Here is a 24,575-nt window from a genome sequence, read left to right as displayed (position 1 = left end):
CTCCTCCATGCCTAACCCTAGTATTGATTATCTATCATTCAAACTGAAGTAGTGCAATCTGTCGTTCACTAGTCCAAGAAGGGAGTTGTACTGAAAAAAGAAACCAAAGAATATATGTAAAAGTAGAATGTGAGTGAATCTGTCCACAACTGTAATTATAAGAATGCTTGCATAGGGGAGAATCCCTCAAAATAATTCAGATTTCTTTCCAAACAAAATTGCCACTAATGTCAGTGTGACCTCCACAGAAAACAAAGTATGCAATAAAAATCTCCCTGTAGAGCTTATCTAACAGCATCAAATAATAAACTCAACAGAAGATGGTATCTACAAAAAGTTTATCCTCTGAAGGATACTTACCTAGCAAATGTTCCTTCTTTTAAACATAATTGTAAAATGTGAGACTCATGGCTGAATTAAGTTGCCACCCTCTTTCATTCTGAACTTCTTAAAATAATTTTGTACTCTTAAAAAGGATTTGCAATGACAATTGACGCAGTTGTCTAAAGATAGACAACTGATTATACACAGTAAATTAAGATGGGCCGTGGCAATGTGAGCCAGAGGAGGTTAGAAGACAGAACTTTAACATAATATAAGCATAGGAAATCATCATGAAAGCTCTTAAGTATACAATTCAATGCATATTTGACTATAAGCCAACAGTCACTAAATATATTCTGTCAGCACTATTGAAATAATAAAATTGTAAATATCTAAAACGCTTTATCCTCACTAGTTAAATTAATAAATGGTATCTAAATATTGTAAAATAGCCAGACAAATGAGCACCACTCTATTCCACCATTATAATAATTCATTATTTGTGTCACAGAATATATTCAGCTTTAATCTAAGAACATAAGAAGAGCCTGCTGCTAGTCCAGCACCCTGTTCTCACAGTGGCCAACCAGATGCCCGGGGGAAGCCCATAAGCAAAACCTGAACAGCACTTTCCTACTGGTTTCCAGATACATACTGCCTCCAACAGTGCTCAAGCGGCACCGGCAGCAAATCGCTATGTACAACGCATGTGCAGCATTGTTCTGTACAGCACATGTGTGCGACGCCACATATGCACTGTACATAGCAGTTTGCTGCCGGCACCGGGATCCTCTGCTCGCGGCTGCAGCCGCGAACGGAGGATCCTCCACATGTGGCTGCGGTGGCGCGATGACTGCTCACGCCTCCGCGAGCCCCCGCGGGGTGCCTTGTCACCACCCCAGACATGGCGCCCGAGGAGAACTGCCCCCCGCCCCCCCCCCGTTGCAATGCCATCATACACAGCCATCATAGTTAGTAAGCATGGACAGCCTTATCCTCAGGGATCTGTCGAATCCTCCTTTATTGCCATCAAAATTGGTGGCCATCACTGATCCCTATTAGCATAACATACTGATAAATTATATTCATGCTAAGTACAATGCTGTACATATCCTACCCCCAAATCTACCAACATTCTTCATCTGAAAGCAAGTATTTGGTGCACTCTTTACAACCTATGTAAAGGAGAGTTTGTAAAAAAAATGTTTTCATTATCATCTGAAGCACCTTCACCATCCACTCCTTCCAGCTGCTGCTGTTATTTCTGTCAGAGGGTGGTGCTTTTTTAAAAATTATCCAGAAGAGGTTGTCTGCACATCAATACAGCACACATTGCCCTTTAAAGAAACAAGTTCATCAATGAGGTTTCCTATGAAGTGATACTTGGAGGGCTTTGCTGCACTGCTGCTGCTCCTCAGCTTCATCAGGCAAACTTCAGACCCCTGTGACAGGTGGATTCTTCTCCAAAAGCCTTGGGTGAATGATTCACTGGTCTCTTTCCTCACGGTATGCAGAAGCCTTGGGAAAGCTGGCACTTGAGGGCAGCAGCTTGTGTAGGAACTGGATACCTGCTGGTGGATCTTGCCCTGCTGGTGAATCTTAAGCAAGTGGTTTGGATGGGTCTAGCAAGGGATTATAACAGCAGCCCAGCCCAGGTTATAATGGTAGGATATCACGTACCAGTTAGCACACCTTTGGAAAGTATGATAAGCAAAGTTCAGGGAGAAAACAAACCTAACCAGAGGAACTCCAAGGAACAAATATTGTATCACACAGTAAATCCTTCTGATCCTGTAACCTGCTTTCTGCAAGATGTGCCATGGAAAAGCAGCATGCAAATAAACTGATGAGGAAATGTGTAATTTATTGTATTAAACCTCACAATGCTTTCATTTGTATACATTTTTTCAAATTGTTTGTGGAGATGACGCCTATTATACACATTCTTAAAGATGTTTCCTAAAGAATTCACATCCATGAGAGGCAAATGCGGATTTAGATAAGATTTGCTGAGCACGGCAGTTACAGAAGGATGAAGCATTTTAAATGGCATGTATATTTTCAATGCACGTTCAAAATATTGTCTGCTTAATTTTTGTGTATTCCTTGCTATACATGTGCCCACATTGGGCACATTCTTACAGAGGCCATCAATTTCAAAGATTGTGCTGCAAATTTAATGTACTATAATTACGTATACTTATCTTTATGGTGGGGAGGAAGTTCAATTTAATTATATCCTTCTGTTCTTTTTTTAGTTTCTTAAGAACAAGTATAGTGATAGTGTGGAATGCTTATAGCTTTTCACCAATTCTGCTTTGTAATCTTGGCAACATCTGTTTAAAACTGATTTTCCTCCCATCTCATTACACCCTCCTATGGAAAATGCACTAGTAAAAGAATAAATAATAAGTGACTTTATCATCCTTGTCCTGTCACACAGATTAAAACAGTTTTAGTATTCCTCAGGAACATGATATGCACCCAGACATAATACACTAAAGCTCAGGGCTGTCAGCTATCAAAAATCTTCTTTGACAAAACCCACACCTTTTGCAACCTAGTTTCTATGGCATAGTAGTCCACCTCTTTGGTACTAATATTTAAAACAAGTTATTCCACCTTTAGTGATAATGCTGTCACACAGAAGGAAATCTAATGAGTGGCCTGTGTTCTTTCAGAAATGCAAGAACTGTTTCTTAAGTTAAAAATTCATATGTCACATCGTTTTTAACTTCTAGCTAACTCAGTGGACCATTTCCATTTTAAAAGCCTAATTGCTCAAAAGAAAGCTTTGTTGTTTATTTAATGACAAAATATCTCTTTTCAAAGACTACAGGGAAGGAGAGTAGTCCCAGAGATGCTCACTAGGCTCAATAGACATATCAGGGAATATACCCATGGGGATCTGGTTGGCCACAGTGAGAACAGGATGCTGAACTAGTTGGGCCACTGGCCTGATCCAGCAGGGCCCTTCTCCTTAGACTGCTGCCAAAGACTCATTAACAAAGTCTTGACCCCTTTGTGACTAAAGTTAGGACAAACAGAAATGTAAATAAACCTGGTTGCTCATATGGAACTGTTGTGATACCCAGATGTTTTGGATGAGTAAGATTCAAAACCCGGGGGTACTGTGTTTTTAAAGCTTGCAGCTATGATTAATATTTATCATTATAGCTAAGGCTGTGCTGAATAGGACGAAGTAGCAGAGGGGCAGGAAACATGGGCAAATCTGAAGAACTCTGGGTTGGGTTGGGCTTATCTTAAATATGAGGTGGCTGAGACTTTGAGTTATATTTACACACACACACACACACACACACACACACACACACGCTTAAGCAGTATGTGGACCGAGAACTCCCAGAAGTGCAAGCTGGATTTCGAAGGGGCAGAGGAACCAGAGACCAAATTGCAAACATGCACTGGATTATGGAGAAAGCTAGAGAGTTCCAGAAAGACATCTACTTCTGCTTCATTGACTATGCAAAAGCCTTTGACTGTGTCGACCACAGCAAACTATGGCAAGTTCTTAAATAAATGGGAGTGCCTGATCACCTCATCTGTCTCCTGAGAAATCTCTATGTGGGACAAGAAGCTACAGTTAGAACTGGATATGGAACAACTGATTGGTTCAAAATTGGGAAAGGAGTATGGCAAGGCTGTATATTGTCTCCCTGTTTATTTAACTTATATGCAGAATTCATCATGCGAAAGGCTGGGCTGGATGAATCCCAAGCCGGAATTAAGATTGCCGGAAGAAATATCAACAACCTCAGATATGCAGATGACACAACCTTGATGGCAGAAAGTGAGGAGGAATTAAAGAACCTTTTAATGAGGGTGAAAGAGGAGAGCGCAAAATATGGTCTGAAGCTCAACATCAAAAAAACGAAGATCATGGCCACTGGGCCCATCACCTCCTGGCAAATAGAAGGGGAAGAAATGGAGGCAGTGAGAGATTTTACTTTCTTGGGCACCATGATCACTGCAGATGGTGACAGCAGTCACGAAATTAAAAGACGCCTGCTCCTTGGGAGAAGGGCGATGGCAAACCTAGACAACATCTTAAAAAGCAGAGACATCACCTTGCCAACAAAGGTCCATATAGTAAAAGCCATGGTTTTCCCAGTAGTGATGTATGGAAGTGAGAGCTGGACCATAAAGAAGGCTGATCGCCGAAGAATTGATGCTTTTGCATTATGGTGCTGGAGGAGACTCTTGAGAGTCCCATGGACTGCAAGAAGATCAAACCTATCCATTCTTAAGGAAATCAGCCCTGAGTGCTCACTGGAAGGACAGATCCTGAAGCTGAGGCTCCAATACTTGGGCCACCTCATGAGAAGAGAAGACTCCCTGGAAAAGACCCTTTTGTTGGGAAAGATTGAGGGCACAAGAAGAAGGGGACGACAGAGGACAAGATGGTTAGACAGCGTTCTCGAAGCTACAAACATGAGTCTGACCAAACTGCGGGAGGCAGTGGAAGACAGGAGTGCCTGGCGTGCTCTGGTCCATGGGGTCACGAAGAGTCGGACACGACTAAATGACTAAACAACAACAACAACAACAACAACAACACACACACACACACACATATTTAGCTGCCTTCCCTAGATGAGATTTGACATCCGTTTTGAATTCCTTTGTAATTTGTGACACATTGCACAGGAAGGATGCTACAGTTAGCACAAATTTGAAAGTCTCTTCTCTTCTTGCCTGTCCTCTGTGTCCATATGAAGGTGGGGGAAAGCTGTCATAGGTGGGGTATTCTGCCACAAATGACAAAGGGAACATTGCCAGGCTGACGAGGGCAACTGCCTCACTGCTTAAAGCTGAGGCAAAGCTTTTTTGGTGTGTGTGGAGGGAGCCTCAGCCACCTTGTCCTTAACACAGCCTCCAGTTTAAGTTCTTCAAAGTTACCCACAGCAAAAGATTAACCCAATCTTCAAGTGGTGATGGGGATGTTTTGCCCCAGCCCCCAAAGTTGTGAAAAATTCTGACCCAAATGATTCAGCACTTATTATTATACATCCCAATGCAGTGAAATCACACACACCAAAGCACCCCTTGTTCTCATTTTTTTAAGGATGCACATGAAACAAAGTATATCCATAGAGCAGAAAGGGAAAATAAAACGAAAAATCATGTTCCCTTGAATCCTATCAAAATCAAAATATATGTGTACTTACTTCATTTCCAGTATCTCTTCTAACTGTTTTCTCCGTTCTATTCTTAAATTGGCTAGATGTGCTTCTTTCTCACCCAGAGACTGTTGCGTTGAGGCAAGCCGTGCTTTGGTAGCATCCAGTTCTTGTCTGGTCTTATCCAGGGCATTCCTTAGTTCTTCTAACTAAAAAAAGGCATATGAATTAAGTGGTCACAATGGTAATGTGTAAATAAACAGTTAACTCTAAGTTTGGATTCCCCTTCTCTTGTCAGATAAGCAGGCTTTTACATAATAAGGTAATTCAGAAAATTTTATGGCTACCACACTACTTACAATTTTACTTTTTTATTTATTATTTCAGTTATATTCCACCTTTTCTCCAGGGAACAAGGAATTGCTCTACCCTTTTTACCCTCACAACAGCCCTGTGAGGTAGCTTTGGCTGAGAGACAGCAACTGGGTCCAAGATTACCCAGTGAGCTTCATGGCTGGATTTGAACCTTGGTCTCCCAGTTCCTAGTCTACCACTTTAACTACTACACCATGCTAAATTTCAACCCTATGGGAAGCCTGCAAGAAGGACTTATCTGACTGGCCAGTATAGGAATCTGTTTGTAGCAAATATGTTGATTATAAATGTTGTCTATATGTGTGTGTTGCTCACATCTTTGCTCTTTTAATTTTAAAATTGCTCGTTGAAATGTCGCAGGAGTGAGAAATGTCATTTTTTCTTACGGTGTTTCCACACAAAAATTCCAGTGTTACAGATTAAATTGTCAGAGTATGACCCAGGTCCAACTTAGACATACTGATATAGACTGATAATAAATCTAAAAAAATCACGGAGGAGGCCAAAGATAGAGTGAATGGAAGGTATTTCCCTCCCTTTTTTTTTACCCTTCATATCTATCCATTCCTCTTCACATAAGCTTTCGGGCTCCACGGAGTTCCCTTTGTGGAAAGCTCCTGCAACTTCTCTACTGAGCCAGGACATGTCCTGTTTGACCAGAAGCGGCACAACAGGTTTCTTGGACTCGGCTCTACTGGGCTGGTGGGCAAGAGGACACAGCCAGCAGTCATATCCTGTAAGCTTGGGACATGGCTGCCATGCAGCACACTTTCCTCTTGCCTAGAGGATCCATGGAGTCTGTAGGTAAGAGGGATGAGGCAACAGTCATGCCACTGGAACGCAGGCCGAGAGGTACAGATTGGGGGGGGGGGTGCCTCTGTCCAGGAGCTCCAGTGGTTTTTGTTGGCTGAGGCTAAGCAACCTCTGAGAATAAGAAGCTAACAGCCATATTCTCCAAGTTCCGTTCCCTCCTGCTCACTCCATGCCCAAAGTTGAAGGCAAGCAAACAGGTAGTGCCAGCCCCAGCTGACAGCATACCATGCACACATCTCTCAATTCCAATAGGTTAATAGGAGACTAATGGGGCATACTTAAAAATGACAATATTCCTGCACACTTCTGTGGTACCGATCTCCAGTATAAAGGACCTACCAGTGTCCTACCGTTCATTTTCCCTTTCAGTGCAGCTCAACATGGGAGACCCACTTTGATAGCAGGAGGATTAGTCATTATACCCTGCTTTCATAGTTATGTCAATTTTGACCTTCAAGATAATCCTGCTACCTTACAGGATAGTTTGCCTAGAAGAGAATTCTCTTTGATGGAAAACAATTAGGCTTGTGATTTTAAAAAAACACACACCAAAAACCATCCCCCCCCCCCGAATCTCTTTAGATAAACTGTGCAAGTAGAGCAGAACAACTCTTTAGCTGGTGTTAAAGTACAGTGCTGTCAGGCTGGCCTCTCTGGTTAATGTCAATAGCACTACGTATAAAAGGTGACTAAAGTGTGTACAAATGTTGATCTTAGGGGAAGGTATGCCTAGAATCATACACACATCTACTATTTCATCCAGCAGGTCAGTTTAAGGGAGAGAGGGCAAACTGGGAGTTTTCTTGCCAAAAATAGATTCCTAGCACACTTGCAACACTATACTCCGGAAGGCAACTTTACCACTTGCATTAATTGTGATATATAGAAATCAGGGATGCTTATCCCATTAGTTTCTGTGAAGCAACAGAAGTGAATGGTGGGTGTCGCAAGACTCACTCTTCATAGGAAGAAAAACACTTTGTGCCGGATGTTGCAGTGTTCACACTTTGAGACTTATTAAAATATACTTGTAAAATAATGCATTTAGATTTCATGATTAACATGAGATACCATGAGCCGATTAATTTAGAATAAAAATGGCATTGTATCAGCAAGCTAGCAAAAAAAGAGTGCTAGCCATGTTATTTGCAAAGTAAGATAATCTGCAATTCAACATCTATCCTATTCATCCTTAACAGCACTTTTGTTATGAGGTTGTCTCGTTTGTTTGTATCTGACAAATCTACCAAAAACTAAATACTGAAAGCATTTGCTAATGCTCATTAATGATGACTGAATAGGACTCAACCTGAAGTTGTATCAGTCCTGCAGATGGATAAATACAAGAAAACGCTTCACTTTATTTATACACACAATGTGGCAGAGCAGAGGTTATATGCTAATGCATTCATATATATGGAATAACATTAAGTTATTTTACTTCAGAATATCAGAAAGAGGTAGCTGCATACTGTTACTCATTATGAGCAACTGATGCTCGATATTATTTGGGTTACCTGGGGCAAGGGGTAAGAGTGCATAATTAATGTGCCCTCACAAATTAATCATCTTCCCTTTGCTCACCGTTCCTGGGAGCCTTAAAAATCATCCTTTGGTGGTGCTTGCTTAGCGCTGTCTGAACTGTGTGTTTATTGTCCAGACGCTGGACAAAGACAAACGAAGACAAATTCAGAGCACACTCTGTACATGTGCAGACTCATTTTACATTCTCTGTAGCAATGGACAAGCAAGAAGCTGTTCCGAAAACCAAATTGCACCCGTTGAGCATTACTGACTAATGCTCAGAAAGTCTTGAGGGATATTTTTTTTTATATTTAAATCACTGATTTGAAATAGGTTTCCAGGTTTCTAATTCAAATAACCCTATCTCCATGGATCAAAAGAAATAAACACATATTTTTAAAGCAGGCAAATCTGTAACATGTAAAATAAACTATTAAAATACTAGTCTCCATTACTGCTTAAACTTCTTAATTCAATGGCAGGCCAAACATTAACACCTCTGGAAATGATTCTAACTTTCATACTTACAGTATATTGCTCAAATGTTTGTCATGTATGTACAAAAAATTACTAAATTCATCCAAACAGTATTTTTCTGGGCATACAATGATCAAGGTATCAAGCATCATCTTAAAGCACAAGCCATTGCAACTTTTATTCAAGGGGCTAAGAAAACTGGAACTTCATTCTTAATAGATTTGAAGTGGATGTTAGCTAACAGTCAATGTGCATTTTAGAGACATCCAAATGGGAAACTTCTTGAAGCTAATACATTATGGATGGATGGCGTGCTTGGATACACAGCTAGATGCATTACTTTCCACTGAAAAATCATTCAGACTAGCATCCAAATGCAAGCCCTATCCAAATCTTGAGCCAGCTAATAACCTACATGCAGCTGAATCAGGATGAGGGACTATCAACCTGGTTGCAAATTAGGGACATGCTCCCCTCTTCCCCAACACCTGTTCACTTGTGAATAACTTTACACTTTTTTGCCAATGGGTGTAAAAAAAGACTTCTCAAAGGGGACTGTATTTTGGGATGTATTTTGAGGAGATTATCTGTCCACATGTAAAACTGCAGAGATTGTGGAGTATACTATTTCAAGTAAATAAAAATAAAAGAGTTCTGCATTTTTTGTTTTGTTTTAAAAATCAGTTATATTAATTGTCCCTGCTTTCAATTTATATCTGAATGTAATAAATGCAGACCCCCTGCCAAACAGAATCTATGACCCTCTGCCAAACATATTGAGCTAGAGGTTTTTTTTGTCTATGTATAGGAATGAACCAGAGGCAAATACAAGTAACTTTTGAGGTCAAGTATTTTGGTAAAATATGTTGGTTTCTGGGCCAGCCCTTTCAGACTAATATGAGCCTAATCTCCAGCCGAAATGTTTAGATTATGCTCCTACTGAGTTGTCTAAAAATTCTGTTTACTAAAACAGATGTGTTCTAGTTGTTATAGAAATCTCAGTGTTCTGGAAATACACGAATTAGAATGTTGGAAAGCTATTTCAGATCAACGATTTAAATCGGCTCCTTCGATTTTTTGGTTATTTAAATAATGATTCAAATCAACAATTTAAACCTTTGTAATTTAAATTGATCTCTTGTGTCCAATGTGTGAGCTATCTGTAGATTTGCACTTAGTGGAGCCACAGACTGTGCCTGAATTATTAGGACTGCAAGTGTAACAGGTGCTCAGGAGAAGGGAGAACTAGCTAACTATTCACTGCTTCTTCCTAAACTCAGACAAGAGAGTTATGCTGCTTCTATCATAAGTAGGTTCATCCAGACAAGCAAACGTATGAGATTCATGCATACGAGCTTGTCCTCTTAGGCTACTTTATTGCAGGTTTTGCCTTACTTCGGGAGTGGGGAACATTTTCGGATCAAGAATCACATGTCCGGGTAATAAAGGCTTTCTGGGAAATGATATATAATGAACTGAAAAAAAATGTTTAAAATAACTTTTGGTTTTGGTTTTTTGTTGTTGTTATAAAACCAGAAGCCTTTCTATTAGGAATTATAGGTACCAACATCCCAAAGGAACAGAAAAGCCTTTTTCTGTATATGACAGCAGCAGCACGGATGCTACTAGCCCAGAGATGGAAAGAAGAAAGAGTTCCTGCCAGAGAGGACTGGCAAACTAAGCTGTTAGACTATGCCGAAATGGCAAAACTGACCAGGAAACGCAGAGTCCAAGAAGACAAGAAATTCAAGAATGGGAAAAGTTTATAATTTATTTGGGAGACGACTGTAAACAGATGAAAACATTAGCAGGATTTTAATCCCACTTTTAATGTAACAAATATTATGGACAATGTGGATAGATACAAAATATAGACTATGAAATAATATGCAGGTGGAAATGTTGACAATAGGACCCATGGAGGGGATGGGGGAAAGTCGTGAGATTCAGAGAAATCTCTTTTTATGGATATGTATTTGGCATTGTAACTAATTTGCATTTGTAAAATCAAATAAAAATGATTTCAGAAAAGGATTGCATTACCTTCCAGATAACCTCTTGCGTACCATGTTAGTGATGGGTGGGTTCAGTAGCAAAAATAGGTGGAGCAGCAACTATCCATTTTACTTTTGTAAAGCAGACTCACCCACCTGCAGGGATTTTTCCAGGGGACAAGTAAGTATTTCAAAAAACCAAACGTTTCTGCTAGATCTGGAAACATAAAGGTGTTGTGGCCAGGGCAGACCTGCTATCCATCCACAGGTATGTCTGGCATCCATACATGTTTCTACTTACCACTAAAACAAGGGATAGGGCCCATGTGATGGCTTTGCCCTCTGGGTGATCCAGCTCACATGTGCTGCCCAAATCACTACCTCTGGTTTTGCTGTCTCTCTTCTTGGACCCCAGATTGAAACACATGGTTGCTGCAAGGATGACTGTGGCTAGGGATTGGAAGACCACTTTGGACTGGCATGAAACACATATGGCACCTTCCCCTCTTAGAAAAACCAACATTGAGGCTGGCAAAGGGCCAAGCTGAATCAGATACATTTGAAGCTGTCTGGTTTCCCTTCTTCAGCAAAGGGGCTCTGGCTGCCTGGCCAATTTTGGGGAATACAGTTTGGGGAAGTTTTTAATGTTTGATGTTTTATTGTATTTTTAATATTTTGTTGAAAGCCGCCCAGAGTGGCTGGGGAAACCCAGCCAGATGGGTGGGGTATATAATAATAATAATAATAATAATAATAATAATAATAATAATAATAATACTTCTTGCCCTGATGTGCATTGGGTATTGTTTGTTAATGAATATTATATTTCATGGGGTTGTGGCGGGGTTTCTTTTGTAGATCTAAAATAAACTTTTTTTAAAAAAAAACCCCACCAAAATAAATGAGAATAGCACCTGGACATTTTTGCTTCACATCTCAGTTTCTACAAGGATTAGAGACTTATTCTTCTTAAAAATTTTTTTTTTAATAAAAAGTTATACAACTAGTGTTTATGGTTCATTATGGCCAATGTTCCTCCTTGCTTCCTCCTGCAAAAACTCATATGCGCCATCTAGGCAAGCAAAAGGAATGATCAGAACTCAAGGACACACTTCAGCCAAGCCAGAGCACTCAAGGAGCTGAAAAGTAGAACTGGTGAGGCATGTGGCTGAGGAGAGGATGTAGCCTGGGAAAAGTCCTGACATAGAGAACTGGGACTCAGCTACATTGGCAAAGAAAAAGTGCTTTATATGCGTTGTATATGCATTATAACACTGTGACACCAAATGTCGCTGTGGAGTTCTGTTTTTGCCAACCAGATTTCTCATACAAAGTTTACAACGCATTTAACTGAAATGCTTCTTTGATGTGTCTAGATCATGGGTAGGCAAACTAAGGCCCGGGGGCTGGATCCGACCCAATCGCCTTCTAAATCCGGCCCGCGGACGGTCTGGGAATCAGCGTGTTTTTACATGAGTAGAATGTGTGCTTTTATTTAAAATGCATCTCTGGGTTATTTGTGGGGCATAGGAATTCATTTCCCCCCCCCAAAAAAAAAATATAGTCCGGCCCCCAACAAGTTCTGAGGGACAGTGGACCTGCCCCCTGCTGAAAAAGTTTGCTGACCGCTGGTCTAGATCCAGCCCTGGAGAGTAATATCTGGCCCTGAGCCTCAGGTTCTCCACCCCTGCCTTACCTTAATAAGTCTACCCATAACATGTAGGTGTCAAAGGGAGATGATACTGCCAGCTTGGAGTAGCAAGTGGAATGGGAAATGTATTCTGATTGAAACTGTGGGGTGCTCTGTTGACAATAAATGTGAATACATTCATCCAAACCCATAAAATGAAGCAGTCAAGTATTTCAACTAACTAGAACATGGGTTATAGTCCCTGGGTTGTCTCCCATCTTACTCATACTCAGAGCAGTCCTACTGAAATTAATGGGCACAACTAATTCAATTCATTTTTATGGCTCTACTCTGAGTAAAATTTAGTTGGATACAGCTGCTTATATCAAATAGAATATTTGATCCTTCACTTAATTACTGTGCTTTTTCTATTCCACCATGAACAAAGGATTTAGATTGTAATCAACATTCTAAACAAGTTTAATTTTTTTGTGTACTCTGTCCCCAAGGTTCAAAACAGAAGTGTAGGAAAACTTTCACCCACTGCAAGCATGATCAGAACTATTTATATAAATTGGAGCGTGAATTCATGTATGTGATGGGCCTTACAAAAGAGTTCCAATGGTCACTCAAATATGGACAGTGTTTAACAACAACACTTACATATGCTTCTGTAGCCAGCAGAATTTACAGCATTTTTAAGGAAAAGTTTTCCTCTTCAAATATTTCCAGTAAAGAGCAGAGTTTATACAAAATGATTAGGAGTGAGGCTAGTCTAAATATAATATACTTGTAAGGGAAATAACATTTATTTCTCTGAGATCCCAGGCACTGCTGATGGCAGAAGCAAGGCTGGAATGTACAGATAATTATCTTTAAGGCCAGTCGACTGTTAGAAGGCCTACATAATATCACCTTTAAGATCAAGCCAAGACATTCCAGTCTGAATCAGGGTTTATTTATTAAAGGATTTAGCACTTTTAGATCCCATATTGCTTGGAAGACCACCAATTTCCATTCTCAAATATCCAATTTCTCCAATTTCTTGTTACATGCGTAAAACCCTCAGGATCACATCTGCACATTCACAAACGAAGGACACAAAAATACCTTCTCTTTTGCTGACATAAAACTCCATTGGAATCACCTTCAAAGTAAATCTTACAGAGACTCTTCAGTAATTCATTAAGTATTGTTCATCAAGATATGGCAGAAAACATCAGAGGCATTTCTGCCTGGATGTGTTCAAGTTTCGACTGGACTGGACTGGGCCAGAAACAATCAGATCAAGGCTGATTCCGGAAGGTTCCGGAAGAAGCTTTCAAGACCAATTTTGAGCAGACCAAGAAACAGAAATGATACCCATTTCCAAATGAAAACTAGGACAGCTGAGAGTGACGCACTGAAATAAGAGCTCATCCCTTCCCTTCGATTTTTAAAAAACTTTGTTGTATTTTGCTGTTTTAGTCGATTGCTTCAAGATAACTATGCCCGTGTTTTTACCAATTTAGGATGCTAAGCTAAATGTTATACCAGATATGCAAGTCAGAAGGCTGAATTAGATATGATGAGAAATGCATTTTATGTTATTGTTTTTAAAAGCACAGGGGTGTCTTTGTCCTAGGTTGAGACCATGATGAAAGGAGCTATAACCCTTTCTCACATGCCATTTCCCTAATGAAAACCACCCTCAAAGCTGTTGCTTGCTCGAAGATGCAAAACCCCTTTTATCCACACCATGGTCTTTGAGGTTTGAAGTTCAGGTTTATTCCAATTTCTTTGTGTTGAAAATATATGGAAGATTGTTGTGATATTGAAGAGTTAGTGTGGTGTAATGCACTCCCTCCTTCTATGACCAGATTACTTTCACCTCTTAGTAGTCAGACTTGCTTTTTCTTCCTTTGCTTTCTGTTTCATTTTTGCTGAGCTGTATCTGTCTCAGACAGACATGCTGGGCATCTGTTATTCATCTCTAGATAGTCCTTGATGACGTCTCAAGGCCATCCACCTGTTTAGGAAGTATCTGGGATGGCTGCACAGTTATCTATATTGGTTGCTTGCCACTGAACCCTTAATCTGTCCAAGGATATAAACATGATCAAAAGTGTTGTGGAACCAACACTGTGAGTGTAATTACTAAAACAACCTGTGGTTCAAGAATAATTTAGTGAAATGCAGTATGGTTGATGAGATTAAGACGTAAAATGGTGGGGAAAGTCCGTCTCTTGAAACTTCACACATCAATTGCTGTTCTCAGGGGTTCCCAGTAACTGAAAGGACATAAGTTGTCTTTCTTTGCTTTGCTTTTATTTCCTCATCCTATAAATAGAATCTATGTATTGAAGAACAGACCTGGTGTGCTTTGTTGCTTTGTCCAAATAAAAAAATAATCTCTGCCCCTTGGCAGAACATTCCTTTTCATGATTTTGGTGAAGAGTTCCTTTTTTTCTTTGTTGTTCCCCATGGCAAGAAACCTTCACACTTCTTAGTCAGGCTTCAAAACCATTCCAAATATTCTGCTCCTATGGAACAGCTTTCTGCAGGCACAGCCCTCAACAGGAGAGGAGTGGTAACAGTTATTATAATTATATTTCTATTTTTTTTCTGCATATCTTGAGATTCCCTGAATGTACAGAAAGTTGATAAACCCCTACATTGTCTACAGGCAATCCCATTCCATTGTCCTACCAGTCAGCACAGAACCATCAAGTTTGTTCCTACAGATAATGATAAATTGTATTACTCAAGTAGTTTCTTTCTTTAGAAGCTTCTCAGACATTCCTTTGTGTAAAAAAAAAAAAAAGGCAGCTGAAAGGCAACCTGCCTGTCTGCCATTATCAACCTTCTCCTTCAATATATAACTGCAGTGGTATGTTGCAGCTGTAGTGACAATTTACACGAAGAAACCAAACTGAAGTTCCAGAGGTCTTTCCAGTGGCTTGCATGGATTGGCTGTGCACCCAAAGACATGCCCTGAAATCTTCTGCAAAGCACAATAGTTACATGACAGATGCTTAAGTCGACTGATAAGTCAAAGAGCAACTGTTCCTTGAGGGTGGAAATATTACTATTTCCCCTCTTTATATATTGTTTCAATACACATCAGGCTATGTGCACAAAGCACTATTTACATGAGTTTCCATAACAGTAAAGTTTACTAAGTCTTCAGTCTACTTACCAAAAGTAATATTTAATTCAATGGTTTTACTATTGCTCTAGTTCCTGTTCTTGGCATTTCCTACTTTGATACCCGTATTTTTTATTTCACCAATCTTCCATTTCCCCATAAATATATTTTCTTTCTTTCTATACACATTATTGAACTGTCAAGTGTGCCCCTCTCTCTCTCTCTCTCTTTCTCTCTCTCTCTCTCTCTCTCTCTCTCTCTCTCTATTCATATGCTTTACTTTATAAGTAGCAAATAGCTCTGATCAATTTTTAAAAGAACTTTTAATCAGCCACAACATTGTCTCAACTAAGTTGGGCAGCAGTTTTTTAAATATATATATATATTATTTTTCAACGAAAACCAAGCACATATGCAAATCTGGCTGACCAACTAAAATTCCTGTGTTTAATCAACTAAGAACTGAGTAATAGACCTGCTTTCAAGCCTTTGCTTCCAACGGTTTTCTGCTCTCTCTAGTGCCAGTACTGAGGGCATGTTGAATTTGCTCCCACAAGATGTACTGATGACTACCAACAAGGACAGTTTTGAAAGAGGATTAGATAAATGCAGAGAAAAATAAGCCTATCAATGGTTAGCAATCGTGAGCACTACATATTACTGTATTTTTCTGTCTTTTTGGGACTCCAAACTGAGAAAATGGGGGGAATTGCCCTCATGTATAAGACGACCCCAATATTTAAACTTAATTTTTCAAGAAAATATCCTAGTCTTATACACAGAAAAATACGGTACCTTCAGGATCAGAAGCAGCATGTGTCTGAATACCAGTTTGGGCGGGGAGGGGAGAGACACATAAGCATGGAGAGTGCTATTGTTCTCACATCCTACTTATGGCTCTGTGGAGACATCTGGTAGGCGCTCTGGGAACAGAATGCTGGACTAGAGAGGACTTTGGTCTGATCAAGTAATGATTCTGTTTCTCATAGAGGAGGCACAAATGGCGTGAGCACCTTACCTATATCCCCCAGTGAGGTAGACAAATATGGGAGCTGAAGGCTAAGCCTTCTCCTCAGGTTCCAAGTCAACCAAACTTCTAAAAAGTCCAGGTTATTGGACCCAGTACTGAGGCTTCCATCCACAAGACCTGACTAGGGAAAGAAGGTGAGAAATGCTGCTGACTCAGTGATGAAAATGGGCAGAACGCCACCTTACATTAATTTTATTGTCCAGACATTGTCAGTGGGAGGTTTTATAGGACAATGGCATAATAAGAAATTTATGACAAGCATGTCCAAACAATGCAAAACATTTTTTCCCCACAACACAGGGCATTCCAACACCTTTAAAGCCAGTGAAAATTTTAAAAACAATTGAAACAAGATTTCTTTTAAAAAAACAACAACCACAAAATCCTGTCCCAAGAATTTTTAAACTATTGGTATTTGCCTGAATAAAACATATAGCACCTAATAATGTTTAGGAAAGAAGGCCATACAATTATCCACATGCATGGTTAAGTTAAAGCCAAAGTGAAGTAAATATGATTTATTCCCACACAAGTGCACAGAGGACCATAGCCTAAGGGAGGACAAATGATTGAAAAGATGTGTCATAATCTGTACCTTGACGAAGCAGAAACAACAATAAATGGTGTTAATTATTAGCCCTCAGGTAGGCTCAGCAAAGACATTAATGACCAAATTCATTCTCAGACCCAGTTCCTCATTTGTAGAATAGATATAATTGTGCTTATCAGAAAGGATCACTGTGAGAATGAAAGCGCTAAGGACAATAAAGTAGCTTGCACAGCTTTAAGCCCCATATATAATAACTGCAATTTTAAAATAAGCATATCTGAGCTATGCTAATAAAAGCTTGGATTTTTATATTACAATTCATATACTGTAAGAGAGCTTATTATGTATCTAAATATTGTGTGCACAAAGAAATCAATGTGATTGTCAAGGTTGCAGATTTCCTGTGGCTGTTAAGCAGTAGCATGATCTTGTTCATTTATTGCAGAAGTCTCAAGTTGGTATGGTTTGGGCTTTCACATGCCCCTTCCTGTTTTACTGAATAGATAAAGTAATTAGTGAAGTGGATTTCTACTACATTAATTAGACTGTAGTATTGCCCAGGTGATTTGAACTGTTCTGGGAAAGAATGAAGGATTTCAATTGAATGGTCAAAGATACACTTTTTTCAAACATGGTGCAGCCAGTTTGCTCATTAATTGTCCCATGTGGTAGGGAGGAGAGATGGCAAGCAAGCCCAAAATGCATGGGCCGTTAACACTCATTCATAGCCATCCAGAGAAGCCATCCTGCTAACTGTATTGTTTTAAAAAATGGAAAATGGTCACTCCATTTGGTGACCGGGGTTCAAACCCCAACTCTGGTATGAAGGTCACTGGGTGACCTGGGGCCAGTCACGGCTTCTCATAGCCTACCTCATAGGGTTGTTGTGGGGAGGGGGAGGGGGAGGACCACATACACCACCTTGAGCTCGTCCATCTGTTGAATAAAAGGGAAGGTTCATTACTAAATTCATTGTTTTCCTGGCTGCAGGACTATGCACACTTACAGTGGAGTAAGTAAGCATTGGAATCCAAGGGCAGGAAGAAGAAGAAGAGAAGAGTTTGGATTTGATATCCTGCCTTTCACTCCCCTTCAGGAGTCTCAAAGAGGCTAACACTCTCCTTTCCCTTCCTCCCCCACAACAAACACTCTGTGAGGTGAGTGGGGCTGAGAGACTTCAAAGAAGTGTGACTGGCCCAAGGTCACCCAGCAGCTACATGTGGAAGAGTGGAGACGTGAACCTGGTTCACCGGATTACGAGTCTACCAGTCTTAGCCACTACACCACACAGGAGGAAAGGTCAGCATAAGGAGGAAAGAGAGGGAAGATCAACATGGAGTTTGGGGAAAGGGAAGGGTAGGGAGATCAACAGTGGCAGTTTTGGCTTCTTTTCATCCTCCTCCAGCTGCTCCCCCTCCCTGGCCTTGGTGAAAAGCAAATGGTGTTGCTGCTGCAAAGCAGCCCCTGGACGGAAAGGAGGCAGAAGCCGAAAGGAGAAGGAGAAGAAACAGCACCTATGTGCACCGGGGCTTGAATCTGTCACCCCTGTGGATCAGGAAGTTCCTGCCATCCAAGGCAGTCATCTAATGTGTCCTCATGGGCAGCCTGGCCCTGGGCTAATCACTGGGGAAGCAAAAATTCTACATGTGATAGTGATTCCTTCCGGTGAAGGACATAAATATAGGCAGCTAGGCCAGTAGAACTTTGTATGGTCATGATGTTCTGAAGATGTTAAGAAGAGTATGTCCAGTGGATCTATTGTACCAGACCAGGAAAGTAGACTTCTGGGAGATTCAAGCAGGTGCACAAATACGATAGCTCTTATTAAATCAGTTAACAGAGCAACCCGGCATGCCAGCTGTGGATCACTCTTGCCCTGGAGTGGACTAGTGCTTACACTGGCTAGCTTTCAGTGCCAGATGAAACCATTTCTGTCCTGCTGGGCCTTTCAAGTGCAGGCAATCCTCATTTTGCATGGAGCGGCTTCCAAGTAAAGAGTTCTGTTCCACCCTCCCCCACCCAGTTATGCCTCCATCCCTCCCTGTTAGTGATGTTTTAGTGACATTTTCGGGTCACTTCCAGGTTCGGTGCAATGTGTGTGTGTGTGATTGTGCGTCAATTGGATGTGCATGAATTGGCCGTTGCTTGTCATCACCTTTGGCCTATGTATGATGGAGGGTAGTGTGTACTGAAATTTAGTGACTTTTTTGCTTGTATAATATTTTTATTTATTTTTATGTTGACCTGGTTTTGTATGTTGTAACTCACTCTGAGATCTTTCTACAATGAAGGATGGGATATATTTTTTAATAAAATAAACTATATCCATAGTCTGTGATAACTGCTTATTAACTTTTGGAAACCACAGAGGACCACGTTGGTCTAGAGAGGCGAACAGTCTATTATGGGCTTGTTCCAAATGCAACATATGTATAGGGCTCAACCACCCCCATGTGGAAAATGTTATGTCAGAAGCTTCATTTATTTTTGATTTATTACATAAGGTAATGCATTTTGGACCAATGGAAAGAAATCCAGTATTCAATGGAAAGCAACATTTATACAGCAGTCATTAACATTCACACGTAAAATTTACTGCCAAGATATCACATGAGAGGAAAACTCACAGAAAACAAGGTTCTGCATGGGTCAGACCGTTCCCATAGTTCAGGAGTGCAGGAGTCAGGAGGACATGGCCTCCTAATTCATATCCACAACATTTGAAGGATAAACAAAGAAAGGAGATGTCATACTTCATCTCGATTCTAGAGCAGTCTGCAAAGCTGCAGGGATATCACCAGAAAGATCAGTTTGCTTCAACCTAATATACAAAACAGATTGTGCACAGGTCTTCCACCACCCCCTACCCCACCCCCTGGTAACACTGTGTAACCTAAGGGATTTTCCTGGCTTTAGAATACATACCACAATCTAGCCCTTTCCCTCAACACCCTACGATCCATAGCTGATAAATATTGTACTTATCATCCAATTGAAATGCAGCTAATTCTAGGCCAAAATCATCAGCTGTTTAGCCTTACATACCAATGTACCGCAAATGTTTAGGCCAGGAAGGGAAGAATTAAGCAGTATCAAATTTACACAGAAGAGGGAATTTTGGAAGGTAGAATGTAGAGCAATTACAGGAGCTGGAATTAATCCAGCACACTGGGATTAACATTCTTACTGTAAAGGCAAGGACCAAGGGATTGTTAATGACCACATGTGGTCTTTATATCACCTCTGAAGGATAGCGCCTCCTGTAATTCAAAGCCTACTGTCCAAAATATCATCACGGCTTCCCTATGGTATCTCTGGACAGGTTTACCAACCAAATACTAACCCAAGCTGACCTCCCTTAGTTTGAGAAATGTAACAGGAATACAGCACAGGAAATGCAGCTCCGAGAAGAAAAGAACAGGTGGTGGAGAAATAACAGCTCTGCTGGGAATGTTTTGTGAAGTTACTTGCATGCTCTGCTGGCATTACAATGTCAGTGGTGGGCTAGAGAAGGGCCACTGAACTGAAACTGAATCCTGGCAAGATCGAGGTCCTGCAGGTGGAGCGGTTCCCAGGACCGGGAATTAGGCTTTTAACTCATTCTGGGTGGGGTTGGACTCCCTCTGAATCCATTGCTGTCTTGGGAGATCCATGCAGCCCCAGTGGCAAGAACACCCTTCACCAGCTTCAGCTGCTCCTGGACAGGGACAGCACTGCTTCAGTCAGCAACACACTGGTAAATTCAAGACTCAGCTACTGTGATGTTTTCTGTATGGGGCTGCCCTTGATATAGGTCTGAAAGCTTCAGCTAGTGCAGGATGCAGATAGAAGGTTAGTGAGTGATGTACCTGGCCAGGGAAAGGTAACACTATTGTTGAAGGGACCACACTGGCTGCTTGTTTTTGTTTTAAGCAAGCTTACCCAGACATTTAATTTTATTGTGTATATATTTAAAAACTTGATTTTATCTATATTTTGATAGTTTTATGATGTCTACTGTTTTTAAAGTCTCTTAGTTTTAATAGCACTGCTTTGTATTATTTTATGTAAATAGATTCAGGGTTTTTATTAAGCAGTAGATAAACTTTGCTAAATAAATAAAATAACTTGAACTACCTACATGTAAGTAAATATCTTATATACCTTCAATGTTATACCTTGAAGTAGAATTGTTGCATCAACATTATTTTACAGGAAAACTAAAAATAAGGGATATTTCCATGTCTTACTTTTGAAATACAATAGTTTAATATTTAAGAGAGAATAAGCAAATGGATTCTTTTACACTTATCAGAAGATGGTACAGCGGTACCTCGGGTTAAGAACAACCCTGTTTACAAACTATTCAGTTTACAAACTCCGCAAAACCAGAAGTAGTGTCCTGGTTTGCGAACTTTACCTCAGTCTAAGAATCAAAGCGGAGCGGTGGAAGGGCACCGGCAGGGGGGAGGCCTCATTAGGGAAAGCACACCTCAGTTTAAGAATGGTTTCAGTTTAAGAATGGATTTCTGGAACAGATTAAGTTCGTAAACTGAGGTACCACTGTATTTGACAGCACTTGTATTTCTATTCACATGTCATTTGCCCTTTTCATATAAAATATATTATTGGGCAATACTATGATAATGTCGGGACGCGGATGGCGCTGTGGGTTAAGCCACAAAGCCTAGGACTTGCCAATCAGAAGGTCGGCGGTTCGAATCCCCGCAATGGGGTGAGCTCCCGTTGCTTGGTCCCTGCTCCTGCCAACCTAGCAGTTCGAAAGCATGTCAAAGTGCAAGTAGATAAATAGGTACCGCTCCGGCGGGAAGGTAAACGGCGTTTCCGTGTGCTGCTCTGGTTCACCAGAGTGGCTTAGTCATGCTGGCCACATGACCCGGAAGCTGTCTGCGGACAAGCGCCAGCTCCTTCGGCCAATAAAGCAAGATGAGCGCCACAACCCCAGAGTCGGTCACGGCTGGACCTAATGGCCAGGGTCCTTTATGATAATGTCAGAAGTGTGGTCTTTGAACTCATTTGACACACTGTTGTGGAGGGTGAGTTGTAAATGTGCAACAAGCACTTACTGTGGGAACAAATGAGGAACAAAAACAAACACAGTATACTAAACTTTGATAGGAATTTTCGCACAAACTTGTGAAAGTGTGAAAAAAGTGAAGCAATGTGCGAATGCAGAGATCTTTATTAGATCCTGTTGTGCTGTAGAAGATCTCTTAGTGGTTTGAGATGGAAATAGTGCAATATTGTTCAGACCGAGGTCAAATGTATTTAAGTCCTGGCACTTAATAAAAATGAAATAGGCTGATATTCAACTTTGCTGAGCACTTCTGTCACCCATTGGCTTCAATGGGATTCATGGGTTCTCAGCACTTCTGAAATTACTTTTCAATGAAAACACATTTCCTTTTTGAATATAGACTTGCATCTGTTTTCCTAAATTCACTTATACTGAATCTTTATAGACTTCCTCTGAGCTGTAAATCTACGTTACATGCTTTCTTCATTTGTTTGCTAGACAAACTGCCCTTGAGAGTTGTCCTGAATCTAAATTCTTCCACCGTTGGCCATAAAATATTTCATTGCCTCAAAGTAAGCAAAGGAGTGGGGGTAGGAAAAATGGGGTTTGTGGAAGAAATTGCCGCTTTTCAGTACAGATTGTCAAAAATAAGATGCGGAAATATAGAGAAGACAATTGGGAAGGTTAAGGGAAGTGGCCCAGCTTTCAGCTGACAGATGGAAATGAGCACAAGAGGGAGTAGGGCTTTAAAAAAAAAGTTAGAGGAGACCTTTCATGAAGGAAAGTTTGCAGCTCTCAAGCAATATGTTCTGCTTGCTGATGACGCCAGATGTTTCCATTCCTGCTCTCCAGACACTGCATTCTTCTCTGCTTCATTTCTGCAGCTTGAATGGCTTGAGCTTTGCAATGCCAGTGTACCAACAGTAATATTATTACTAAGAGAATTAAACTGCATACTTTCATCCAATATGATGAACTGTTCCTTACTACATCTACCAGCATTTTCAAGACTGTTCATGAAATTTAGGGACTGTTCACATTTTATGAACAGATGAATGCAGATTAACTTTATAGTTTATATTGGCGTGAACACTGACCACACAATTCACTTCAGACCCTGCTTCAGCAAAGAGCAAGATTTGGTCCAAAGTGCTTCAGGGGCAGTCTGATTTGGCTTGTGGGTCTGACCCGGAATCTCGATTAAAACAAAAAACAAAGCTTTGTGCTTTCCTCATTCACTATTCTGGGGCAATAAAAAAAGGTTATTGCCTTCCTTATTTTTGACAGAACTGAATGAAATTTGACAGCATCTTAGCCCCCCTTGAGTGGACAACTTCTTCCCAATTAAAAATAGGTTCAGGCTTCTTTATACTAGATATGCTTAAGATTTTATTTTTTTTATCTTGCAAAAAGGAACCGTCCCTGACGGTATATTTGCAGGCATGGTAGCCTCATCTGAGGGAACAAATTCTGACAAATTTCAGAAGGGTAGATGCAACGTCTTTTCTGCAAGGGAAACCTTTACAAGTATAGTGTTTTTAAAAAGGATTCACTTTATCTCCCTTTCTGTTTTATGGGTAATTTGTATGAAAACAGCATACACCCATCATAAAAGTGCCCTCAGGTAAGAAGCTTGACACATTACAGGCAAAGAGGTCCTACAGCTTTTGTGCTAGGCAACCTTAAGATTGGTTTGGAGGGGGGCATTTTGTTACAAAAAGAAGCTTCACAGAAAATAACCCTGAATAGTTTCAGAACCATGAGTGCAAGGGGTAAGGCGTTATGATGAACTGGGGAGGGGAAACAAGTGTGTTCTGATCAGTTGGTATCACAAGTTACACATACTAAGAGCAAAACTGATGGGTGGATGGGTGGACAGGAAGATTTGAAGGCCCAGCTTTTTCCAGGCAAACACTACTAGCAGAACTGGTAAAAGAGCAGAAAACAGGCAAGAGCAAGGGGATATATTACTCTAACAAACCTCCACAACCCCCGAGTTAGGAGTGGGGAACTTCTGGCCCACAAGACTCATTGGCACAAGTACCAATTTGGCCTGCAAAGCCATCTCTCCAAAACCATGGCCACCTGTCCCACACCTGGCATCATTGACTGACAGGCCCTGGCCAAACCTGCTAGGATGGACTGTGCTTAGGTGATCCCACTGATGCACTTCATTACACAGCCAGTCCCTGATGAAAGCAGGGCTTCAAGCCTGAGCTGATGAGCTGACTAAAATTTGCTTCTATAACAGTCTGAAGTAACTGGAAAGGATGCCTATGAGAGCTGTGCAAATGGCCTCTTGAAATTAATTGGAAGGGGAGTGGATTTCACTACATTTATCCAGGGAGGGGAGAAATCCTACAGCAGTATTTTGGGGAGGGGCTTGGCACCAGCAGTGACAGTAGCACACTGTTGCAAGCCCTGCCTCAACCATTGGTGGACAATATCCAGAGAAAATTATATGAAGCGGCCTTCGCCGTCTCCCCCTAAGACGGACAAGATAAAGAAAAATCTTTCTCAGCTATGTTTTCTGAGAAATGCCAGCTCAGCTCCACTGGAAACCTTTCCACAAG

At 40.8% G+C, this 24,575-nt stretch overlaps 1 protein-coding gene across 12 annotated transcripts in view; it reads right to left on the bottom strand.

Annotated features, from left to right (window-relative positions):
* The window catches only part of ERC2 (ELKS/RAB6-interacting/CAST family member 2), a 512,280-nt gene that overhangs the window by 212,384 nt on the left and 275,321 nt on the right, over nucleotides 1-24,575 (bottom strand). For all 12 annotated transcript variants that reach the window (XM_083602952.1, XM_083602957.1, XM_083602950.1 and 9 more), the window contains one exon: nucleotides 5,514-5,674. In XM_083602952.1, coding sequence (XP_083459078.1) covers nucleotides 5,514-5,674 — 161 coding nt within the window. The remainder of the gene's footprint in view (nucleotides 1-5,513; nucleotides 5,675-24,575) is intronic.

Source organism: Podarcis filfolensis, assembly GCF_964270895.1.
Source record: "Podarcis filfolensis genome assembly, chromosome: 2".
NCBI lineage: Eukaryota > Metazoa > Chordata > Lepidosauria > Squamata > Lacertidae > Podarcis > Podarcis filfolensis.
The sequence above is the reverse complement of the archived record's forward strand: the minus strand, read 5'-3'. Positions and strand labels throughout refer to the sequence as shown.